Source organism: Leptodactylus fuscus, chromosome 7 (assembly GCF_031893055.1).
Source record: "Leptodactylus fuscus isolate aLepFus1 chromosome 7, aLepFus1.hap2, whole genome shotgun sequence".
In the NCBI taxonomy this organism is placed as follows: Eukaryota; Metazoa; Chordata; class Amphibia; order Anura; family Leptodactylidae; genus Leptodactylus; species Leptodactylus fuscus.
In genome coordinates, this window is record NC_134271.1 from 151,077,631 (window position 1) to 151,101,811 (window position 24,181).

A 24,181-nucleotide genomic window follows, 5' to 3' on the forward strand; every position below is an offset into this window, starting at 1 on the left:
ACAGCTGATATAAAGTAGACATATGGGAAATGGTAATTATTAGGAATTTAGTGTGATATGTCTATCTGTGTTTGTTTAGTAAAACAATGTACAATTTACTGAAAATTTCATAAAATTATGAATTTTGAAAGCTACTCTTACATAAACTAAAAGATGTCAGATAAGAAATGGGATCTGAGCATTAAAGCCCAAACTACCCTTCAGGGGTTACAGTTAGCGGAGGCAGTGGGTGTTATACATATTAATCATGTGAAGTTCTGTTCTCTGCTCAGTACAAATACGCCTTCGTATTTGTTCAGTAAGATATCTTCATATCTGGTTTGTGTTTTTCCAGCTTCTTTATTTCTTCCTTCTCCTCTTCACTCAATCCATTGTTCTGCAGGCTAAAATAAAGACAGAATTCTCAGTGTTAGTGACTTTGCATCACGAGGATATTCTGTTGATCTCTCATTACTAGAGATGAGCGAATATACTCGAGCAAATACCTTGGCCGTATTGCTCCCGGTAGCAGGGAAGATGGGAGGGGCAGGAAAAATTTGATGCCCCAGAAGAGTCCCTGCCGCCGGGAGCAATGCAGCCGAGGTATTCGATCGAGCATATTCGCTCATCTCTACTCATTACATTACTAATTAATTCATTAGCCATTGGATTAATTTGCACAGTCTATTTTCCAGCATCAATATTGAAAGGAAAAAAGGGGGAAGAGGGAGAACACAGCCCGCTACACTGCATGAAATGCATATTGAGTATCAAACACTTACGTCCCCCGATGAAAAGATGGACTGCACGGATATAAGCTCCTCGGTCCGGAGCAATTGCACAGTATAGGAAATCTTGAGATGGAATCCAGCAACCAAAATCTTGTTTAAAATCCAGAATTTATTTCAATGACGTTGATAAAAACATGCAAATATGGATCTAAATGGTGGTGATAACTGTCATAAAAAGAGCGTCTTGGCTGATGCGTTTCGGAACATCAGTTCCTTAGTCATAGCCTAGCACTGGAATGTATCCTCGTGCTTTTAAAGACACTTAAACCCCAACACCTGAAGTGAACTAAATTACACTTAACCCTGTACTAACCAGACAAAATTTAAAAGATACAAAAGACATTGCTCTATGGTAATAAATGAAGCGCTACGTGTGTATAAGGTCAAACAAATAATACAGGTAGGTATAACGATAATGTAATCATAATTAATAAGTACATAAGTGTATTCATAAATATAACAAAAAAAAAAAAAAAATATATATATATATATATATATATATATATATATATACATATACCACGAATAACCTGGGCATATAGCACTACTGGTCACAAAAAATAATGATTATAAATACATTGAATAGAAAGATGGAAAAATATAGAACAAACAAGACACTTTTTATAGGAGTTATTACCACCATTTAGATCCTTTTTGCATGTTTTTATCAACGTAATACGTAATAAATTCAGAATTTTAAACAAGATTTTGGTTGCTGGATTGTCTATTTTCCAGAGCTGTTGACACTGACGGATTTACTGTATCAACCATATAAGGGACTAGCTGCTACCCGCGACTTCGTCTGCGGTGATTGTAGAAGGGTGTAAATGGAGTCGCGGGTGAAATATTACGATCGGGCTTACGCGGCGTTAACGCCGCGTACACGCGACCGTAAACGCGCACCGTAAATAGCGCGGCGTAAACGCTCCCGTAACGCGGCGCTCGGAGTAAAAATAAGCACCAAATGAGCGGCGCGTTACGCCGTGTGAATGGACCCTTACACATGTATTTGTAGACGTGTATTTTCAGCAAATACATGGGTGTTTAGTGGGTGTGAAGGAGAGCAGGGGTAATAGTAATGTATTGTAATGCATTGCCTAATACTGTGAGTGTATGCAGGCGTAATGTTTAGTTCAGTTAGTAGAGTGGGGGATTTCAGAGGTGGGATAGGTAATGTGTGTTTTTCACAGTATTGTTTTTTTATTTTTTTTTTAAATATTTTTATTTTAATGCTAATGAGGTTTGCAGGCTGCATCCAGCAGCTTGACAACAATACCGTTGTACACCAGCAGGGGTGTCCTGAACAATGCAATGCATTGCAATCGTAATGTATTGCTATGTATTGCATAATCGTGCCAGTGCTATTGCAGGCTACGTAGCATAGCCTGCAGCAGCCTGGACACACTGAGCTGTGTGAGAGGCGTGGGAGAGCTAGCGACTGCTATAGGAACCTTCGCAGCGGCAGCTTAGCCCAGTGTAGGCAGTGGAGATGAGAAGGAGGATGCCTTCGCGCAGCGAGGGACAGACGGGAGCCGTGGGACAGGTAAGAGAAGGTGGCGGAGGACGCAAAGTTGGCAGGAACCGGAGACATGATGGGGGTAGCGCAGTGTATGCGCGATTGTGTAAGGGAAGGGCTATGGCGGGCGTACGGCTACCGGCCATCTGGCAGACGGAAAGTGCCGGCATGTGCCGTAGTACAAGAGGGTATGACGGCCAAGAGCAGAGGCAGTGTGAGCGGTGGTGTGTGAGGAAGCGTCGGCTATGGCGGCGGGTTACCATAGGAACATCAGTGGCATGGGCCGTAGCAAGGGGGGGTGAAGTGAGGTGCAAGTGACTGGGAGGTGTGTTTGCGGAGGAGAAGTGGAAGGATAGGGTACTGAGGGAGAGGGGTAAGGTTATCATGGAGCGTAAGGTGTTGGCACAGCGGAGTAGAGAGGGCAGAGGTCCTGGCCGTGTTAGAGTGGTACGTGAACTTACCAGTGTCGGGCTGGTGGATGGATCGTGCAGAGGAAACAGCAGGGAGGTGATAGCGGCGGGTACTGTTGAAGGCTGGAGGCAGGATTTTGTGTGCTGCGGCCTAAGGTGGAGGCGCAAAATGGTGGCGTGCTAGTAACACGTTGTTTATGTGTGCAAAGTGCGCATGCTCCTGTGAAGCTAGTGGAGTAGTGTGGTGGGCGGTGGCGCGGATCCTCCCAGCGGTGGGGGTCAGCAAACATGGCTGGTCCAGAGAGTGACAGAGGTATGCTCCTGCAGGATGGTGAAGGTGAGGGTGAAATTATATGTGAATGTGAGTGTGTGGGGTTAGGGGCTAAGCTGTAGGGGGTAATGTGAAGTTTAGGGGCTTGCTATGGTCCAAAGTGTGTGAGATTGCAGAGAAGGTGATGTCAGTTTGTTTTTTGTGGGGTTCGTGTGGAAAACATATGTGGGTTATTGTTTTCAAAAGTAGCCTATTGCGCAATCGTGTGTAGTAACTATGTTTGTGGAAAATTTCAGCCAAATCGGTGGAGTGGTTTTTGCGTGATTGACCGCCAAACATCCGAACATCCAAAGTCACAAACCCACAAACTCTTCACATTTATAATATTAATAGGATTTACACAGCAATAGCTTTTTAATGGATTTGCATATCCCAATTATTTTGGCCATGTTTTTTTCAGAACACATAAGGCTTGAAATAACAAGCTTTATTTGTCAAACAAGTTGAATATTTTTTTCGATAGCAGTAGAGGAACAGCTTCTATTACCTAAAACACAATTATTTGTATTCATACTATTGCACCTAGTGCTTTCCTAGTTCTAATCACAGGGGCTACACATTCATATAGTTTTCCAACAAAAAAATTAGGTTTTATCTGGTTTGATAAGATATAGTAAGATAATCCTTTACTAGTCCCACAGTGGGGAAATTTCAGTATGTTACAGCAGCATAGTAATACAGATACAGAATAGTACACAGTAATATATTACAGACGTAGACACACATATGCTGAGAAGAGAAGATATACTAGGAGTCTATAGCAGCTAAGGGACAGAAGAAGAAAGAAGGAAGACTTCAGAATCATTTAGTTGTCTGTGCGGAGTGATTTTCGCTTGGACTGATGTAGAATATACAGCCTGATCGCGGTTGGGATGAAGGACTTGCAATAGCGCTCCTTCTCACACTTGGGGTGAAGCAGACGGTCACTTACAGTGCTGCCAAGTGCCATCAAGGTCCCATACATGGGGTGGGATTTGGAGGTCACCACAGACAGTATCCTTCTGTCACCAACCACCTGTACTGGGTCCAGGAGGCTCCCCAGGACAGAGCTGGCCCTTCTGATCAGCCTGTCAAGTCTATTTCTGTCCCTGGTTGATATACTGCTCCCCCAGCAGGCCACAACGAAAAAGATGGCTGAAGCAACCACATAGTTGAAAAAGGCCCTAAGAGGTGGCCCCTGGACTCTGAAGGCCCTCAGCCTCCTGAGCAGGTAGAGTCTGCTGTGGCCCTCTCTGTGCAGCGCCTCCAGGTGATCAGCCCAGTCTAGTTTATTGTTGAGGAGCACACCCAGATACTTATAGGTCCTGACTATCTCAATACATGTTCCTTGGATCTCCAACGGGTTCGGAGCACCTCTCCGTTTACTAAAGTCCACCACCATCTCCTTGGTCTTCCCAGCATTAATCCTGAGCTGGTTCTGCTGGCACCATTCAACAAAATCCCGGTTAAGTCTCTGTATTTCCTATCGTCACCATCAGTGATAAGGCCTACTATAGCAGAGTCATCGGAGGACTTCTGTAAGTAACAGCTGGATGAGTGTGCCTAAAGTCAGCAGTGTACAGTGTGAAGAGGAAAGGGGCTTATATTCACGATGGCTTATTTTCTGTACCTCTAGTCCATATGTAAATGAACCAGTAGTTTAGTATAGCAGAGGGCTATAAACTGCTTGTGTTATCTCTAGCTAGGCTCCCTGCTGAGACAGAACAAACATCCAGAAAGTAGGTGATGGGAGGGGGTGGCAGTGGAACAAGCTCTGCTAGTACAAATGTGAATGGAAAGTTCTTTCACTTTAAAGATCACTATAAAGAGTTAAATTCTGTAGAAAAAAAGTGATGATAAAAGCTCCTAAAAGCTTTCCTTATCACAATGTAACTCTTAAAGTTCAGCATGGAGATTCGGAACTTATCACTTGTAGACAAGCAGCTATAAATCACAGGTGTGCGAATTTAACTAACGTGACTGCAGCACGAGGCGGCAGATTGGCGACGTCTAGGAGGCGCTCAACCCAAGCTATTATAAACGTACAACATGGGTTACAGCGCTTGCTGGAGTTTAACTTTGTTCTGTCTTACTTTTACAAAATATGAATAACTAAATATATATATATATATATATATATATATATATATATATATATATATATAGAAAAAAGAAAATTGAATGTAAAAAAAATGGGTTTTTTTAAGCAACAAGAGGAATAAGCTAAGTATAAAGCGAGTCTGTGAGCTTGTAAGTGTGGTTTGTTTCCAAGTGTGGTTTTGATCTAATTGTGACTTAACATTAAGATTCTTTTGCTGTAATAATCCCCATTAGGTAAGATGTGGTCCATGCTTACCAATGCTGTCCAGTGTGTATCTTCCTCGATTTTAGAGGAGGAAAATAGGGGAAAAAATTTTGAAGCAAAAAAATGGTAAAATATTTACTATATGGGAGTTGTAGTTTTGCAACAGCTGCAAGGCCACATTGACAGGTGACCCTGCAGCTGTATGGGGACGCATAGAGTGTTTTTTTTTTTGCGGGGCCAGAAGTACTTTTTAGTTATACCATTTTGGGGAATGTCTATTGCTTAGATCACCTTTTATTTAAATCAGAGGCAAAACAGTGAAAAAAAACCCGGCGGTTTAGCACTTTTGATTTTGACGTTCACCGTACAGGAAAACTATTAGTAGACCGGGCATTTTCTGACACAGGGATTCCTAATGTGTATGTGTTTGACATATGATTTTCTACTTTTATATGTATTCTAGGGAAAGGAGGTGATTTAGAACTTTTATTTATTTCATTTTTTTATTATATATTTTTAAAGCTTTTTTCTTTTTAACTATTTTATTAGCCCCCCCCCCCCCCCCCCAGGGGGCTTGAACCTGCAGTCATTTGATTGCAAGTCCCATAGACGGCAATACAACTGTATTGCTGTCTATGGGACATTCTGTATATTACTATTACGGCTGGTCATGGACTCTTTGGGGGGAAGGGGCCACCAATACAGACCTGGCATCCGCTGTAATAGAGAGGCAGATGCCGGGGAGGGAATGGAGCAGCGGAATAGCAGCATCACTCCTGCCGCTGCTGGCTTCCTGCAGGGCAGGAGCGTAGCGATGTCGCAGGCCCCAGCACCTGTGTCGGCATCTAACCCTCCCCGGCATCCGCCTCTCTATTACAGCGGATGCCGGGTCTGTATTGGCGGCCACATTCGGACTATAGGACGCACCCTTCTTTTCCCCAAAAATTTTTTGGGAAAAAGTGCGTCTTATAGTCCGAAAAATACGGTATATTCTCTGCTTGAGCAGCTGCTTGAGGGGGAATACTGTTGTGCAATATGCAAGCACGTTGCACATTTGGAATCCCAGGGGACTTTCTGCTCCAGTAAGAAGGGGGATAGGAGCGCAGAGAAGACTAGACAGGTGCTGGTAGTGGGAGATTCAATTATTATAGGAACAGATAAGGCAATCTGTCACAAAGACCGGGATCGTCGTACGGTGTGTTGCCTTCCTGGCGCTCGAGTTTGACACATCGCGGATTGGGTTGACACATTACTGGGTGGGGCTGGTGTGGATCCAGCGGTCATGGTGCACGTTGGCACAAATGACAAAGCTAGCGATAGTTGTAAGGTCCTTTAGGCTGCATTCACACGGAGTAAACGCTGGCGTTTTTTGTGTGTTTTTTGCACATAGCGCCGCGTTTACGCCGCGTAGCGTCACGTTAACGCCGCGTATACGCCGCGTTAACGCCGCGCTATTTAGCGGTGGCGTTGCCCGGCGTTAACGCCGCGTATACGCGGCGTTAACGCGACGCTACGCGGCGCTATGTGCAAAAAACACACAAAAAACGCCAGCGTTTACTCCGTGTGAATGCAGCCTAAAAATGATTTCAGGGATCTAGGGAGAAAGCTGAAGGCAAGGATCTCCAAGGTAGTAATTTCAGAAATACTGCCTGTTCCGCGAGCCACACAGGAAAGGCAGCAGAAAATTAGGCAGGTAAACAAGTGGCTCAAGAGCTGGTGGTAGGATTTGGGTTCCTTGAGAATGTAAAATCCTTCCTTAAGCCAGTCCTGCGTGAGGACATCTGGGATGGAAATGAATATGTGAAGTCCTTATGGGTGGAAATTATGGGAGGAACAAAAAAATAAAATACTGATAGGGGTTTGTTATAAATCTCCAAATATAACAGAAAAAGCTGAAAATATACTAATAAAACAAATAGATGAGGCCGCAAAGCAGAATAAAGTCATTATTATGGGGGATTTCACCGACCCTGATATCAATTGGGAGGCAGAAACCTGCAGGTCCAACAAGGGAACAGGTTCTTGTCAGTAATAAAAGACAATGACCTATCACAACTAGTGCTTGTACACATAAAAAGATGTTTAGTAGAGGTTGTACAAAAACACTAGACTTCAGGAAGGCCAATTTTAACCAGCTGAGAGAGGAGCTAAGCAGCATAAATTGGGACAATGTCATAAAAGTGACGGGAACACAAACTAAATGAGACATCTTCAAAAACATTCTAAATAGGAGCACAACAAAATCATATATCCTCTACATCTGCAGCAGAAAAAGTTTCACCAGCAAAATAGAAGGAGATTCTTTACAGCGAGGCTCTGGAACTCTCTGCCCCAGGAAGTGGTGATGGTGGATTCATTGGACAAGTTCAAAGTGGGCCTGGATGCTTTTCTCGAACAGAACAATATAACGGGTTATGGACTCTAGATTTTAAGGACACATTGATCCAGGGTTTTATACTGACTGCCAGATTGAAGTCGGGAAGGAATTTTTTCCCCTGAAATGGGGCAATTGGCATGAGCCTCATGGGGTTTTTTGCCTTCCTCTGGATCAACACTGTAGGGATTGTAGGATTATAGGCCAATGAGACATCATTAGATGGTTTTCCCCATGAGAGAAGACAATGCTGGGCCGGGACAGGTAAGTATGAGAACTGTATTTTTCATACATGTTTTACTAATGTGTCGTTTTTATTTTCCTTCTTGTTCTTTTTTCAGATTCTCTAATTCTGTCAGGTTTGATCCGCTACTTTGTTGACTGATAGTGACATTTTTTAATTGTTTTTAAATAAAATGGTCAGTGAAGGTCATGTGGGGGTGTTTTATCTCAATTAATAATTTTTTACTTTAATTTTTTCACTTCATTTCTGTTGCTTTAGTAATAGCTGCTGATTAACAGGGTCCATTACTAAAGGGAGCTTAGTGTTACCCGTATATAGACGAATTCTAGTCCTCGATATTACCTTGGTGCCCATTACTATTAGGGATGGTAGGAAAGATAGGAAATGGTCCAGTAGTACCAAGCATCTAGTGATGGTTGGGTAATGTGTTGGCTGCAGGCTGGTGTAATTCAAAGCACTATCCCCTCATTTGCATATGAATAAACATTGATCTACATGAAATTGGGTTTCCAAAGCTGAATAACAGAAGCATCTACGGAAACTGTCGAATCACCACTACAATGTACTGGGATTAGGTTTATAACAATTCACCACTGACAGACTCCATATAATAAGATCCAGTCACCAAGTACTAAATGCTAAATGATATACAGTAAAATTGTTTTGGTCCAGCCATCCAAAAGTGCACAGAAAAGTGGTCTGTTATAGGAGTTGTCCTCTCAAAGAAAAAAGTATATGGAATGCAGATCTAAGCATGTAATGGGATCAGGAAGCATGTTCAGTCCCCCATTGCTAGGCCAAAATCTGAACCTTAAAGCCCACATGGGATCACCCTGAGAATGCTCATTTTGGTGTAGGGTATACATAGACCCCATCCCTGTTGGCATGTGTGCTCAGCACCTTAGTGTCGGATTGCATTGACTATGACATGGACTCTCTGCTTTACTGTGATGCTGGCAGCTTTCTTCCCTGATGTCCCTTGCAGGTCACTTGTTCTTGCTTGCTGTAGTACAGATATGTTGCACAACACTGAGCTGCATCCATATTTAATTTCAATGCAATTGCATTCTAAGGCTTGAGAAAGCGCACATAGCTGCGCGAAACGGCTGTTGCCTGCTTGCCATTCTATGCTGTTTTTCCCTCCCTGCACGAATTGTTTTTAAAGATGTGCTACCTTAATAAAAGAAGTCTTTTATGAAGATGAGCCTCGGTGTGGGTGAGTGCCCTTCCAACTTTTTCTACATTTTTCTACTTTCATAAGTGCTTTTCTCTGTTTGTTGAGCACCCCTACGGCTCGTTACAAATAAGGTTCAATCCTCATATTTTCCTCCAATTCACCAGGACTTTTATCCATATACCCAGCAGTGCCATCCTATGTATCTTTTTTGTTGGTTTTCCACTGAAAACAATGTTTATAAAATGGTCTTTGGTTGAATAAGAGTGTGTTCCGCTAATATGGAGACAGCTTTAAAGGGGAGAAATATTGGTCACTGAAAAAAAAAAATGTGTCTCCAAGGCGAGTCTTCTCAGATGAGTAGTCTTCTGGAGAGGTTGCACTATGCTTCATTTCATTATTACTATCTCCCTGATCAATTTTGTATTATATCAGACCACCTGTTCAAAAGATATGTCCTCTAGTCGTATATATGTAAGTTATGCTAGCCAAGGGTGCAGTAACCTTTTACAGTGGCTAAAGGGGTTTGTCATTTCACACTTTGTATTTGGTGACCGATCCTCTTTAAAATGGAGCACTCAATGCCAATCTGCTTGTCTATAGAGTTGTTGGCAGTTCAGAAATGTATTTTCTGAAGCTGCTTGTGAACATTGCCTCTTTGAAGAGACACGACTGTCCTATTCACCATATCTCACATGACCAGATGCTCAGGCATAGAAGTTATAATCTTTGGGATCCTGGATGACAACGCCTTGAAGGATTGTGTATCCAACAGTATTCTTAAGGAATTCACTATTCCTTTTGTTCAGGTGGGCAGGTTTTCCTTTGTAGAAAAGAAAGATGGTGGTTTGTGTTCTGGTATTGATTACAGAGAGATGAACCCGATAAGTACAGTCCTATGAAAAAGTTTGTGCCCCCCTATTAATCTTAATCCTTTTTAGTTCTAAATATTTTGGTGTTTGCAGCAGCCATTTCAGTCTGATCTATCTAATAACTGATGGACACAGTAATATTTCAGGATTGAAATGAGGTTTATTGTACTAATAGAAAATGTGCAATATGCATTAAACCAAAATTTGACCGGTGCAAAAGTCTGGGCACCTCAACAGAAAAGTGACATCAATATTTAGTAGCTCCTCCTTTTGCCTCTAGTCGCTTCCTGGAGCTTTTAATCAGTTCCTGGATGAAGGGATTTTGGACCATTCCTCTTTACAAAACAATTCAAGTTCAGTTAAGTTTGATGGTCGCCGAGCATGGACAAAATTATGTTTTTTCCCCCTGACGAAGCCACGGTAGTGGCGAAACGCGCATCGGGGCGCGTTCATGTACATGGAGGTCTACTTATAGGTAAATGTAATCCTGCATGATCTTAATTCTATTTATGTGTATATACTCTTATGTAAACCACGTTTAAACTAATGAAGTGCTGTTCAGACGCACAGATATACCATGACATCTGATATATATATATGTAACATGAGTTATACCTACAGCCTTTGATGCAGTATTACAACTTAGCCTCCATGTATTATATGGTTTGTACTATCCCCTGTACATTTATTATTGTGTATTTTTAATGTGTTAAATTTAATAAAGTACAACATTTTTTCACAATTTTTGAGATGTTTATGGCAGTTCGCCTGATTCAGGCACAGTAGAAATATTTATATAGTTCTGCCCCTTTTTTGCCCTAGTTTTTTGTGTATACTGTTATGATATAGGTAGACTTCTGGTATAGAAGGTCTTTATTATTTACCACTTTGGGTGATGCATTTAGTTGGTTATTTCTTGTTGTTATCCAGAGTTTTACTCCTCCAGTTACAGTGGAAGGTCACCTAGAATTTGAATTCCAGTGCATGAGTGACACAGGTATGGACCCTTGTAAAGGTTCTAGGTACCAACTACTCCTGTACACTCCAATAGATTTAACCCCTTCCTGACATCCACCGTACTAGTATAGCTACCGGGTGTCTGCTGTTTTACACAGGAGACACCCAGCGCTAATGCCTGCGATCGGAGCCCACACCGGGAATTAAACCCCCGGACCAAGCTGACCGAGGCGCCATTTCCCTGTGGATAAATATAATATTAAAAGAAATTATAAAACTTCAAACCACCCCCCTTTCCCTAGAACACATATAAAAGTACTTAAATACTGTGAATCACATACACATTAGGTATCACTGCGTCCAAAAACGCCCACCCTACAAATCTATAAAAATATTTTTTCCCATACGGCAAATGCTGTAATGGGAAAAAAAAAATCAAAAGTGCCAAACATTTGTTTTGTCACTGTTTTGCCTCTGATAAAAATTTGAATAAAAATCGATCAAAGCAATAACAATTCCCCAAAATCTAGAACTAAAAACTACACCCGGCCCCGCAAAAAAAGACGCCCTATACATCCCCATATACAGAAATATAAAAAAGTTACAGGTGTCAGAATCTGGCGACTTTTAGAAAAACTATTTTTTGCCACAGTTTTGAATTTTTGTTAAGGGGTTAAAATGTAAATAAAATTGTATAAATTTGGTATCTCCAGAATTGTACCGAAATATGGAATACAGGTGACATCTCATTTTGGCTGCACAGTGAACGCCGTAAAAACGAAGCACGTAAGAAAGTCGCACAAATGCAGTTTTTCTTCAAATCCCCCTTCCCCATTACGAATTTTTTTCCAGCCTCCCAGAACTTTGTATAGAATAATTAATGGCGGGATCATGAATAAAAATTTGTCCCGCAAACATTAAGACCTCACATGGCTCTGTGAATAGAAAAATAAAAAAAAAGTTATGGGGTTTGAAAGGGGGGAGTCAAAAACAAAAGTGGCGGGAAGGGTGTTAAAAAGGTCCTTTCGCGTCCTCTGGCACCTGTGGTATTACATACCGCTAGAAAGCTGACAGAGTGAATTGAACACACTGTAAGCTTTCCCAATGTTTGCTCAGGTGAAGGAAATATCGGTGCCGTTAGTTTTGGCAGTGATGTCTCTCAATTGTCAGTGGGTGGGCCTTACTGTCTAACGTCATCGCTGGGCGGTAAGTAACACCCCTCCCCCACTTACAGCACTCTTTCATAGCATTTTACTGTCAAAGGAGGCGTTCCTTACCAACCATGTCATGATGCCTAGCATTAAAGAGGACCTTTCATCAGATGGGGCCCATGCAGTTTTATATACTGCTGGAAAGCTGACAGTGTGCTGAATTCAGCGCACTGTCGGCTTTCCCGATCTGTGGCCGGTGTAAAGCGCTATCGGTCCCGGTACCGTAGGGCTTTACAGTCAGAAGGGCGTTTCTGACAGTTAGCCAGGGACGCCCTTCTGCCCAGTAGCGCCTATCACGCTGTGCTCTGAGACCGGGGAGGAACGCCCCCTCCCTCTCCTGATAATACTCGTCTATGGACGAGCAGTGTGAGCGGAGGGAGGGGGCGTTCCTCCCCGCTCACACTCTACAGCGTGATAGGCGCTACTGGGCAGAAGGGCGTCCCTGGCTAACTGTCAGAAACGTCCTTCTGACTGTAAAGCCCTACGGTACCGGGACCGATAGCTCTTTACACCGGGCACAGATCGGGAAAGCCGACAGTGCGCTGAATTCAGCAAACTGTCAGCTTTGCAGCAGTATATAAATCTGTGGGTGCCAGAGAACGTGAAAGGTCCTCTTTAAGAAAGCCTTTTGAGAAGTAACTTCCAATAGTGTTGGTTGTGCGTGTGTGTGTATATATATATATATATATATATATATATATATATATATATATATATATATATATATATATATATATATATGTGTGTGTGTGTATTGTGAGAAAGTGACAGGAAAAGTTCTGGAACAACGATATATCTCCCCCAGATTCCTCATTTATGTGTGGTAAGTGAGGTCTTCACATGGCTGTATCAAAACCTCACTAGTGGGTTTAACCCCTTCTTGTTCCACTGCAGGATGGAGCTCTCATGCACAGGTGGGAGCTGGGCCTCATTACAGGCCTATAAAGCCTGTCAAGACTTTAGACCTGAGCAGTTTATGGAGGCGAGAGGAGGTGCGGGGTCCTGTCTCTACAACCTGATATCTGGTGAGACCAGTGTGCACCACAGCTTCTGTGTTTGTTTGGTTTTTCTGTGTGGCTGAAGCAAGCCACACGTATAGGTAGAGTGTTCTTGTTTAGTTAGTCACCCAGCCGGGCAGGTATTTTTGTTACTATTTTTGTCTGAAGTTAAGGCCTGTTTATTTTGTCTGCCAATTCATTTTATCTTGTTGCAAAATAAATGCACAGGTTTAAAACCCTGTTGAACTTGATTTTGGTGTCAGTCTCTGACTGTCTGGGTCCGCTGCTCCTACCTCCCACACATTTGAAGGAGGATGCGGGCAAGTCCAATTAAAACAAGTCTTAAAGAGATCCCTATTTTTCCCTCCACCACCTTATGTCCTGGTTGAAGGCCATAGGAGAGCTGAAGATGCTCTAGTTATTAAAATACCTTCAGCACAATTTGGTTGTGGATTGTGAAGATTTTGTTGTGGGCTTTGCCACATGTTTTAGCATTTGAATTACATTCCCAGCAAAAATGTTCTGTTACATGTAAATAGTATCAAAGATGTCAACTACTGATATGTTTATAGTAGCACAAAGCTATATATTCTGAAAACAATGTTATTATTAACTGCAACTTGGACAGTCGTGATTCTGTAACTACATGTTTCTAAACTCATGACATAAAGAGCAATGATATGAGGAGACGAGACAGTCAGAGATTATTACAGACGTCACATATGAAAGTGCAGTCAGCAGTTTATCTCATAGACATAACAATGGTGGAGCATAAAATAGAATAATATCCCTGTATAACTTGTCCCCACATGTCTCCTCCTGTACACATCTCTTATACTCACAGTAATTCCTCTATTTTGCAGTCTGGACTGGACAGAGCGGCCATCAAGTCACTGAAGTGAGGACCAGACAGACGGTTATAGGACAGGTCAAGTATTTTCAGGGACTGGTTATTCCTTATTACAGAGGCCAACTGGGTGCAGGAAGTGTCTGGGAGATCATTATTACCCAAACTGTAAGAATAAGAAGATGAGATGTCAGTGACATGTACAGTACACAGAGGGTTAGTATAAAATCTGTAGATTGTGAATATGGAGACAATATTTATGTCGGTGAAATTATTAATGTTAGGTGCACTATTTACTGAGCAAAATTATTATTATTATTATTATTATTATTTTTGGTGGTGGAGGGGGGCAGATTTGACAGAATTTCTGTAATTTTGCATTCACAGGCTATAGGCAGCAGTACAGTAATAGGGGTGGAAGCAGTATGACACATTTAAAGGGGCTCTATCACTAGGAAAAGTCATTTTTAACTAATCACACCTTTGCATAGCCCTTAGAAAGTCTATTCCACACCTACCTTTTGTATGTAGATTGCCTCAGTGGTTTCTGAATAAGTCCGTTTATATTCATATGCTAATTAGACTAGTGCAGGATAGATGGTGCCAGGGTCGGACTGGGGTGTCTAGGGCCCACCAGTGGAATTGTTTCTAGGGGCCTACCACCAGGAACCTGCAGACCAGCGATACCGAGACAGGGCAGCTAAAGGTAATACCATCTCGGGAGCCATGCTGCTCACCCGCCATACAATGTGCAACAACATACTACCTAAACCTACTGCTACACACTGTATGGAAAGTGATCAGCATGGCTCCTAGAAATGTTACCATTACCTGTAGCCAGGCTGTCCTGGAAGAGCTGATCTGCAGAGGTCCTGGCTGTTGTATCATCACAGATGTAATACTGATGGCCTATCCTAAGGACAGACCATCAACATTATAAAGATGGATAAATCCTTTAAAGATTTGTCCAGGAATTGGATCAACCCATGTGCCTGATGGAAGGTGTAAAATAAAAAAATAAATAAAAAGTGCCTTCACCTGTCCCCATTGCTCCATTGTCCGCCGCCAGTGTCCATTTAGTCTCGTGCCGGCACCTCCTTGCTGGGAGTCCTGCACCTCATGGGACCACTGAAACCAATTAGATACAGGATTTCCAGAAATAAGGCCATGAGACTGAACAGACACAGGCAGGAGGATAACGGGGGATGGGGACAAAAGATCAATGAAAACCACTGCGTCTCACGTCTGCGCCTAATCTTTAAAGAGGACCTTTCACCATTTGGGGCACATGTGGATTAATACACTGCTAGAAAGGCGTTTATGTCAGTCAATCAGTAACACCCTTCCTCACAGTAGCGTCTATTGCGCTGTACTGTGTGAGGGGGCTTTGCTTACCCCCTACTGATGACGCTGAGCGGTGAGGAATGCTTCCGATCTCACAGTACAGCACAATAGGTGCTGCTGGGAAGAAGAACATTCCTGACTGACTGTCAGAAATGCCCTTCTGACAGTGAAGAGCTACGGTACCGGCACCGATAGCTCTTTACTGGGGGCACAGAACGGGAAAGCTGCACTGAATTCAGCGCACTGTCGGCTTTCTAGCGGTATATAAAACCGCATGTGCCCCAGGAGGTGAAAGGTCCTCTGTAACATCTCAATATACGGTACATCACACTAAAAGGATAAGACCTAACACAGCGTCCCACAGCCAAAAAGCGCTGCGGGAAAACCCCCGGCGGCAACACATCAGTTTTTCCTGCAGCGCTTTTTTCAGAAACTCCACAGAGGTTTGCGCTGAGGACTTTCTGCTTCCATTATACCTATACTGCAACACTACACACTCATACATATACATTCATATATACTCACACACACACACATATATATATATATATATATATATATATATATATATATATATATATACATATACTGTATATAATTAGCATATACACATTTATGTACATTCATATACCATATATACTATATATACTCACATATATACATACACTCACACATTATTATAGCATACTGTATATACACACACATACCTGTATACAAACATATAGTCCTCACACAGTATACAAGACACATGCTTTAACCCTTAAGTACTATCATGGTGTCTATCATAGTGATATGTGTATGGTAGCGGTGTATGATAGACACCATGATAGGACTTAATGGTTAAACAAATGTACACATATACATATTAAACATTACATTTTACAAAAAAAAAGGAAAAAATATACTCACATTTGTGGATCATTGCAGCAGCAGACTCCTCTGTCCCCACACGGGCCGATGTAAGCGATGACTCACTGCTGAGAGGGGGAGGGGAAGGAAGTCCAGGCTGCAGAGAGATCGCTTCTAAAGATTGCAGGGATAGCAGCTGCCCCTGGTGTGCTCTGGAGTCCGATGTATACTTTCCTTATATTAATAGGGAAAGTATAGCATCGGCAGGAGGCCCCTCTGTGTAAGTGTCGGGGCCCTGGGAAACTGGCAGCCGGGCATCTTTAGTAATTACAGCGCTGCCGGCAGCCTGGGGCCCAGAGCTTACCGATCGGGCCCCTGCCACTAGCAGTGCTCAGTTTATCAATGCAAATGCATTGGACAGGGGCCTGAACCAGCCCCTGACATCCCGATCGGGCCCCTGACCAGTGCTTCTGCATTGACAAAATGAGCACTGTCGGTCCAGGCTGGGGCCTACCGGGGGATTCCCCGGTACCCCGGCGGGCCAGTCCGACCCTGGCTCAGTTTATCAATGCAAATGCATTGGACAGGGGCCTGAACCAGCCCCTGACATCCCGATCGGGCCCCTGACCAGTGCTTCTGCATTGACGAAATGAGCACTGTCAGTCCAGGCTGGGGCCTACCGGGGGATTCCCCGGTACCCCGGCGGGCCAGTCCGACCCTGGATGGTGCACACCTCTCTCTGCTGTTTTCTATGGGAGACTGCTGCTGCTGGGGCTGCTGATGACTCGCTTCCTGTTTGCTTCACACACATAGAAGATAATGGGAGAGAGGAGGCTGCTGGGAACTTCCTGAGCTGGCTGGAGGCTCATTAGCATATGAATAAAAATGGACTTATTCAGACACCACTGAAGCAATCTACATACAAAAGGTAAGTGTGGAATAGCCTTTCTAAAGCCTATGCAAGCATGTGATTAGATAAAAATGACTTTTCCCAGTGATAGAGCCCCTTTAAGGCACTAGGATGGCAAATTTGGGTTGTGAATGTAGGTGGTATGAGAGCGGGCTCCAGGTTTTTGGCAAGTCCTTGAGTCACTCATGGTAAGAGGCCAAGTCAGTTACATCCAGAGAGCGCTGCTATTTATAAAGAACATCAGATCTTCTCTTTCTGAGAGGACAAAGAAAGTTTTGGTCTTTTTAACATGACAGTGAATTTTGTTGGATGCAAATGGAGGCTACAGCGTCTGTCATTCTATCAGAACAACAAACTATAAAGTATAAGGAAAAATATCTTCTTACCGTGTTAGCTAGTGGATATGAAATATAAAAAAATTGAGTCTTCAGTAGTTGAAACCCTTTTTTATTGGCTAACTAAAAATGATGACAGATTACAAGCTTTCCAGGCTCTAGGCCTCTTCCTCAGGCATAGTTTTAAACACAATTTCTGAAGGCACCTTCACCTGCAGCACACCTAATGTGGTGTATTTAATATGTCCCACTGGGGACCAGTATGTAGGGGAGACTGGTCAGAAATTTAGAATGCGGATGAAGTCACACTGCCACACAATTACAAAGCAGAGAATGGACCACCCGTGCCAGAACACTTTTGCAATCAAGATCATAATATCATCAATGGCATGAAAATTTTGGTTTTAAGGGGAAACTTCAAATCCAAAAATGACAGAAAAGTGTATGAATATAAGATGATGACCTTGTTTGACACACTCCAGGGGGGGGTTGAATCTGTTACATGGGTTTATGTCCTTCTACAGGAACATGTCATCACATCACTAATCAAAGCAGCCATAAAGGCCACTCTTTGAACTGATAAGGAGCTTGTGAACTGATGAATTGTTTTTTGTGTGTACCAATTACCATCTACTCTCCCACAAAACATTCTATCCCTATGCGTCTCTTTTTGCATAAATACGTGCATCCTTCAGAAATTATGTTTAAAACTATGCCTGAGGAAGAGGCCTAGAGCCTCGAAAGCTTGTAATTTGTCATCATTATTAGTTAGCCAATAAAAACAGGTATCAACTATTAAAGACTCTCAATTTTATATTAACTATAAAGTGTAAACTTAGCCATACAGTAATGTAATCACTGGTTCAATGTACCCGGCAATACTATTATCATACATATACAACATTCATTGTAGTCATAATACCCTTTTTAACAAACTTTGTACCAAAAAAAAGAAAAAAAATCTGCACCCCCATCCCCCACAGATTAAGACTGTTCGCATCTGTACCATAGACAAAAAAGAATAAAAGAGAAAAAAACAGTGGTGGAAAGTCCCAAATCCACCACAAGAGGATATAATTTTAAAATCAATAACCTTTATTATTATCCAAAGTTAAAATATAGAAAAAACATCCAGAGGCATGGCCTGAACATGGCGGCGTACAGACGCACATTGCAGTAGCTCCCAATCCCCTGAGCAGTTTTACACCTACCAGCCGGGTTACCCTTTACCTTATGCCCGTTGCCAGCAATGGTGAAGCGCCTGGGACGGAAGCAGCCCTCCTCTGCTGCAGTTGAGCCACAGCTGGCCCGATTTTTGCTGTCTGCAGCTTCTCCTCCTGCCCCACGTTCCGGCACCAAGATGGCGCCGGCGCGCGCTACAGCAGCATCATCATCGGCACTGCCGAGGGCGGCAGTGTCGCCAGGCTCCGTGATTCCGGCTCCTTCCAGCGCAGTACAGTTGGCACCGGCCCCCCGGACCTTTGTGGGATCGAGTGTGCGGGATCTCACAACGGGGGTGACCTTCACAGCCCTGAGACATGGTGTCCTCCTTGGTGAGTCGGCTCTCTTCCCTGCCCCTCTGGCTCCAGCCTTGTCCCAGGTCCCGGCAGTGCCCCTGCAGCGTCCATCCTCCTCCTCTGCTGTGTGGATCTGACTGGCTCCCTGGACATTGTTCCTCTCTCACCTGAGCCGCTGAAGTTTACCTCTGCTGCTGCCTGTCTGTCTCCCTTGTGTGAGCAACCTCCCCTACAAGCTCATCCAGAGCATGCTGCTGCAGGAGAAGGGAAACCTTGTTCAGGTCCGCTTCCTACTCCGGGTCGCTTCTCCTTGCTTCCTGAAGCTGTGACACCAGCCCTCGCTGGGGAGAAGTCAGTGGTCCTGCAACATGTACCCCGGAGTTCTAACTCACTGGCTCCTGCCTCTGTAGCTCCTTTTGCTTTCCACCTCTACTATTGACCTAGCCTGTTCCTCGACCCCTGCTGCCCTGTGTGCCTCACCGCCCTCGGACTCTTCTGATTCTTTTTTTTTTTTCTTTTTAAATGTAGATTGTGAGCCCCACATAGAGCTCACAATGTACATTTTTCCCTATCAGTATGGCTTTGGAATATGGGATGGAAATCCATGCAAACACGGGGAGAACATACAAACTCCTTACAGATGGTTTTCTGCCCTTGGCGGGATTTGAACACCAGGACTCCAGTGCTGCAAGGCTGCAGTGCTAACCACTGAGCCACCGTGTGGCCCCGGACTCTTCTGATTCTTTGCAGCAGGATGCCCTCTCGCAACCGCACCGCTCTAAGTGTCCTAAATTGTCGGATAAATGGCAGCTTCTTCGTGCTTTGCCTACTAAGATGGACCTGGAGGCCTTGGTCCGTAGAGTTGAGGAGTGGCAGGAAAAAATTGTGGCGGAATTTAAGTCTGAGATCCAGTCTTTGTCGACGCAAGTTACCACTCAGCACCAGGTGACAGCTGACTTAGACCATCGTCTAGCAGTGGTGGAATAATCCTTGGCCTCCCAACACACGTTCAATCACCATGTTCTTTTGCAAGTGGATGATCAGGAAAACAGGGGGCGCAGAAATAACATCAAGCTGCGGGGCCTTCCGGACTCTGTTCAGCTGCCAAGCTCCGTGAGGTCGCCACCACAGTTTTCAACTCTGTCCTGGGCCATCCACCGGAAACTGAGATTCACATTGACCGGATTCACCGTGTCCTGGGCGTGCGTAACACACCTGCATCGAAGCCACGTGACGTCCTCTGTAGGATCCATTTTTATAGGGAGAAGGAGGACATTTTGCATGCTGCCTGGCGTCACGGCCCAGTTTCCTACCAGGAGTTCCTGATACATCTTCTCCCTGGCGTCTCTCATCGCACCCTAGCCATGTGACGTCTTCTCAAGCCTGTCTTGCAAATGGTTCTGGATGCTGGGGCTACTTATAGATGGGGCCATCCCTTCCATCTTCAAGTCCGCCGCAATGGAACTGTGTTTGCTCTGCACTCCCCCGACCAGGCTGCTGCTCGAGCCCAATTTTTGGACTTGCCTGCCTTGCATCTTCCGGATTGGTTGGACTACCCTCTTCCTGCTGCTGCGTCCACTGCGAGCTCTTCTTTCTCTCCTCTGCCTCGCCGGCAGTGCCGGGCTGTTGACCCCCCCGCAGGCTCCACCGTAGAGGCCTCCTGTGGCGTTTACATATCTGAAACGGAACTTTCTGGAGGGTCCCTTCCAGTGCCTTTGCCTGTTTTGCTCATTGTTTTGCATGCTTACCCTGTCTATATCTTGTGCTCTAAGTGCCTTGCCCTGCTGGCGCCGGCTGCGGGGTCTACCCTGCGGCGGCCTCCGCTAGTGTTTTTTGCCTCCCCTCTCCTTCCTGGATGGGGGTACACTGTGGCTGCTGGTTATTGTTTCTGTTGGTTACTCTCTCGTTTTCTATGCCCCTCGGCCCCGGTGTGCCCCATCCTGGATGTGTGGTAGGCTATGCCCCTCTCTGTGGTTGTTTATCCGGGTCTGGAATCTCCAGCCCCGATCCCTGGGTTTTCCGTTTCTGTCTGGATGGCATTTAATGTTGCTGCTTGGGGTGCGGGTAGCGTTCTTTTGTTTTCTATCTCTCCCCCAACTAGTTAGTTTTGGCAGCTCTTTGAGGGTGTACTGCAGTGTGCCCTCGAGACCTGCATTAGTGGGTAGTTCCCCACTGTTTTTTTTTTTTTTTTCTTTGTGGTCCGACCAGGCCTAGCTGGGTTTGGTCCGGTTATTTGTTTAGCTTTTGGTGTTTTGTGTGTGTTCCTTTTGTTTGCTGTTCGTCCTGCCTCCTTTCCTCCTTGCGTCTTCCGTCCTGTTTCTTCTCCTCTTCTGACCCTTTTCCTACCTTCTCTCACTTCCTGCCGCCGTCCATGGAATCTGTAGTCTGTACTCCCATCCACCCTTGCGGTCTTAACGCCCTGGGGTGACTTCCCTCTTTGCCTTGAATATCTTGTGGTGTGTGATTCCATTTAGCCTTTGCTCATGTACCGAATTTGGGGGAGGTTCAGCCTCTGTCCTATCGCCCTCTAGATCTCCTGACTCGTATTGTAGTTGTTGCCCTGTCTCTCAGTTTGGGGGGATAGATGTACTGCTTACTTGCTCCGTTATCTGGTAGCTTACTGCGGTTTTCATGGAGGCTTTGTGTTGGTTCCTCTTTGTCTCTGTCGCGCCTCCTCATTTTCATCTCGAACTCCCCTAGTTTTGTTAGACAACTGCCTGAGCGGCTTATGTGGAGGATTGGACCCTATGGATTTTCTTTAAAGGTACCCAGAGGTACATAGATCTGGCTGGTAGTGGTGATTGCTGTGTCTGCTGGTTGCCTGGCCGGTGCTCGGAGCTGTACCCCATTCCCTCCTCCCCCTTTTTTCCTTTCTCCCTTTCTATTGGCTCTGTACTTCTCCCTGTCTTTGTCTGCGTTGTCTGCCCCTGTGGGCTCTCTTTGGTGTGCTAGGTGTTTGTTCTGTTCTCCTGGAACTGTTCATTTGTATACCTTGCTGTTATGGACCGAGGTGTCTCAGCCTTGCTGTATTTCTGTTTTCTTTGACCTACTTCTTGTATGTTTATAAATAAAGAATTTATTTTAAAAAAAAAAGTAAAAATAGCCATGTATACAGCGCTCATTGTATAGAAATAGAATGACAGGCCAAGAAGCCTTCACAAGGCTCCTGGTTGTCATGGTAATGTGATGCCAGTCCCAGAGATTACTCCGGGTGCCGGCAATCACAGCATAAATGGCTGCTCCCACGCACCACCAAGAAAACGGCACCTCGGTCAGTTTTGACTGAGGCACCGGAGGGGTTAATGCCCTCGATCAGTGCGAGCACCGACGGGGAGCATTAGCGCTGGGTGTCTATTGTGTAAAACAGTAGACACCCAGCGGCTATGGCAACCACCCAGCTTCCGGGCGGCCGCCATAGTTAAGCACCCGGCATCCGGGAAGGGGTTAAAGCAGGCATGTCAAACATGCGGCCCTTTACAGGCATATCTGCGGCCCGCACAAAAGTCTCAAACTTTGTCTCTAAACTTTAGAGACAAAGTTTGAGACTTTTGTGCAGGCCGCAGATGTACAAAACTCACGATCAGCACTTCCGGCTCTTCATTCATTGGCCCATATCCCTGCCTATGACCTGCTTACGTGATCAGCAGCCGACCAACTAGCTCCGTGTCAATCCATGACGTGTGTACTTTGGTCGGCTGCTGATCACGTAAGCAGGTCATATGCAGGGATATGGGCCAATGAATGAAGAGCCGGAAGTGCTGATCGTGAGTTTTGTACATCTGCAGCCCGCACAAAAGTCTCAAACTTTGTCTGCGGCCCTCGCAAGAACCTCTTGTTACTCATGTGGCCCTCGGGTACCCTGAGTTTGACATGCCTGGGTTAAAGGATTATCTTATCTACATGTAAATAGAGTTTTAGGAACTATAATAAGACTATCAGATGAATGTATCAACTACTGATATGTTTATAGTAGCGCAAAGCTACAGTACAGACCAAAAGTTAGGACACACCTTCTCATTCAAAGAGTTTTCTGTATTTTCATGACTATATAATTGTAGAACACACTGAAAGCATCAAAACTCATAAGTAACACATGTGGAATTATATACTTAACAAAAAAGTGTGAAACATCTGAAAATCTGTCTTATATTCTCGGTTCTTCAAAGTAGCCACCTTTTGCTTTGATTCCTGCTTTGCACACTCTTGGCATTCTCTTGATGAGCTTCAAGAGGTAGTCACCGGAAATGGTCTTCCAATAGTCTTGAAGGAGTTCGCAAAGATGCTTAGCACTTATTGGCCCTTTTGCCTTTACTCTGTGGTCCAGCTCACCCCAAACCAACTCGATTGGGTTCAGGTCTGGTGACTGTGGAGGCCAGGTCATCTGGAGTAGCACCCCATTGCTCTACTTCTTGGTCAAATAGCCCTTCCATAGCCTGGAGGTGTTTGGGGTCATTGTCCTGTTTAAAAATAAATGATGGTCCAACGAAACACAAACCTGGATGGAATAGCATGCCGCTGCAAGGTGCTGTGGTAGCCATGCTGGTTCAGTATGCCTTCAATTTTGAATAAATCCCCAACAGTGTCACCAGCTTGGCCCCCCCACACCATCACACCTCCTCCTCCATGCTTCACGGTGGGAACCAGGCATGTAGAGTCCATCCGTTCACCTTTTCTGCATCACACAAAGACACGGCGGTTGGAACCAAAGATCTCAAATTTAGACTCATCAGACCAAAGCACAGATTTCCACCGGTCTAATGTCCATTCCTTGTGTTCTCTTCTGCTTGTTGCCTGTCCTTAGCAGTGATTTTCTATCAGCTATTTTACCATGAAGGACGGCTGCACAAAGTCTCCTCTTACCAGTTGTTGTAGAGATGTGTCTAGAACTCTGTGTGACATTGATCTGGTCTCTAATCTGAGCTGCTGTTAACCTGCGATTTCTGAGGCTGGTGACTCGGATGAACTTATCCTCGGCAGCAGAGGTGACTCTTGGTCTTCCTTTCCTGGGGCGGTCCTCATGTGAGCCAGTTTCTTTGTAGCGCTTGATGGTTTTTGCAACTGCACTCGGGGACACTTTCAAAGTTTTCCCAATTTTTTGGACTGACTGACCTTCATTTCTTAAAGTAATGATGGCCACTCGTTTTTCTTTACTTAGCTGCTTTTTTCTTGCCATAATACAAATTCTAACAGTCTATTCAGTAGGACTATCAGCTGTGTATCCACCTGACTTCTGCACAA

At 44.4% G+C, this 24,181-nt stretch overlaps 1 protein-coding gene across 1 annotated transcript in view; it reads right to left on the minus strand.

The window, feature by feature from the left end:
- Nucleotides 1–295: 295 nt before the first annotated feature.
- The window catches only part of LOC142214637 (NACHT, LRR and PYD domains-containing protein 12-like), a 114,426-nt gene continuing 90,540 nt past the window's right edge, over nucleotides 296–24,181 (minus strand). Inside the window, exons 11-12 of the mRNA XM_075283575.1 lie at nucleotides 13,984–14,154; nucleotides 296–383 (exon numbers count right to left, since the gene is read on the minus strand). Coding sequence (XP_075139676.1) covers nucleotides 296–383; nucleotides 13,984–14,154 — 259 coding nt within the window. The remainder of the gene's footprint in view (nucleotides 384–13,983; nucleotides 14,155–24,181) is intronic.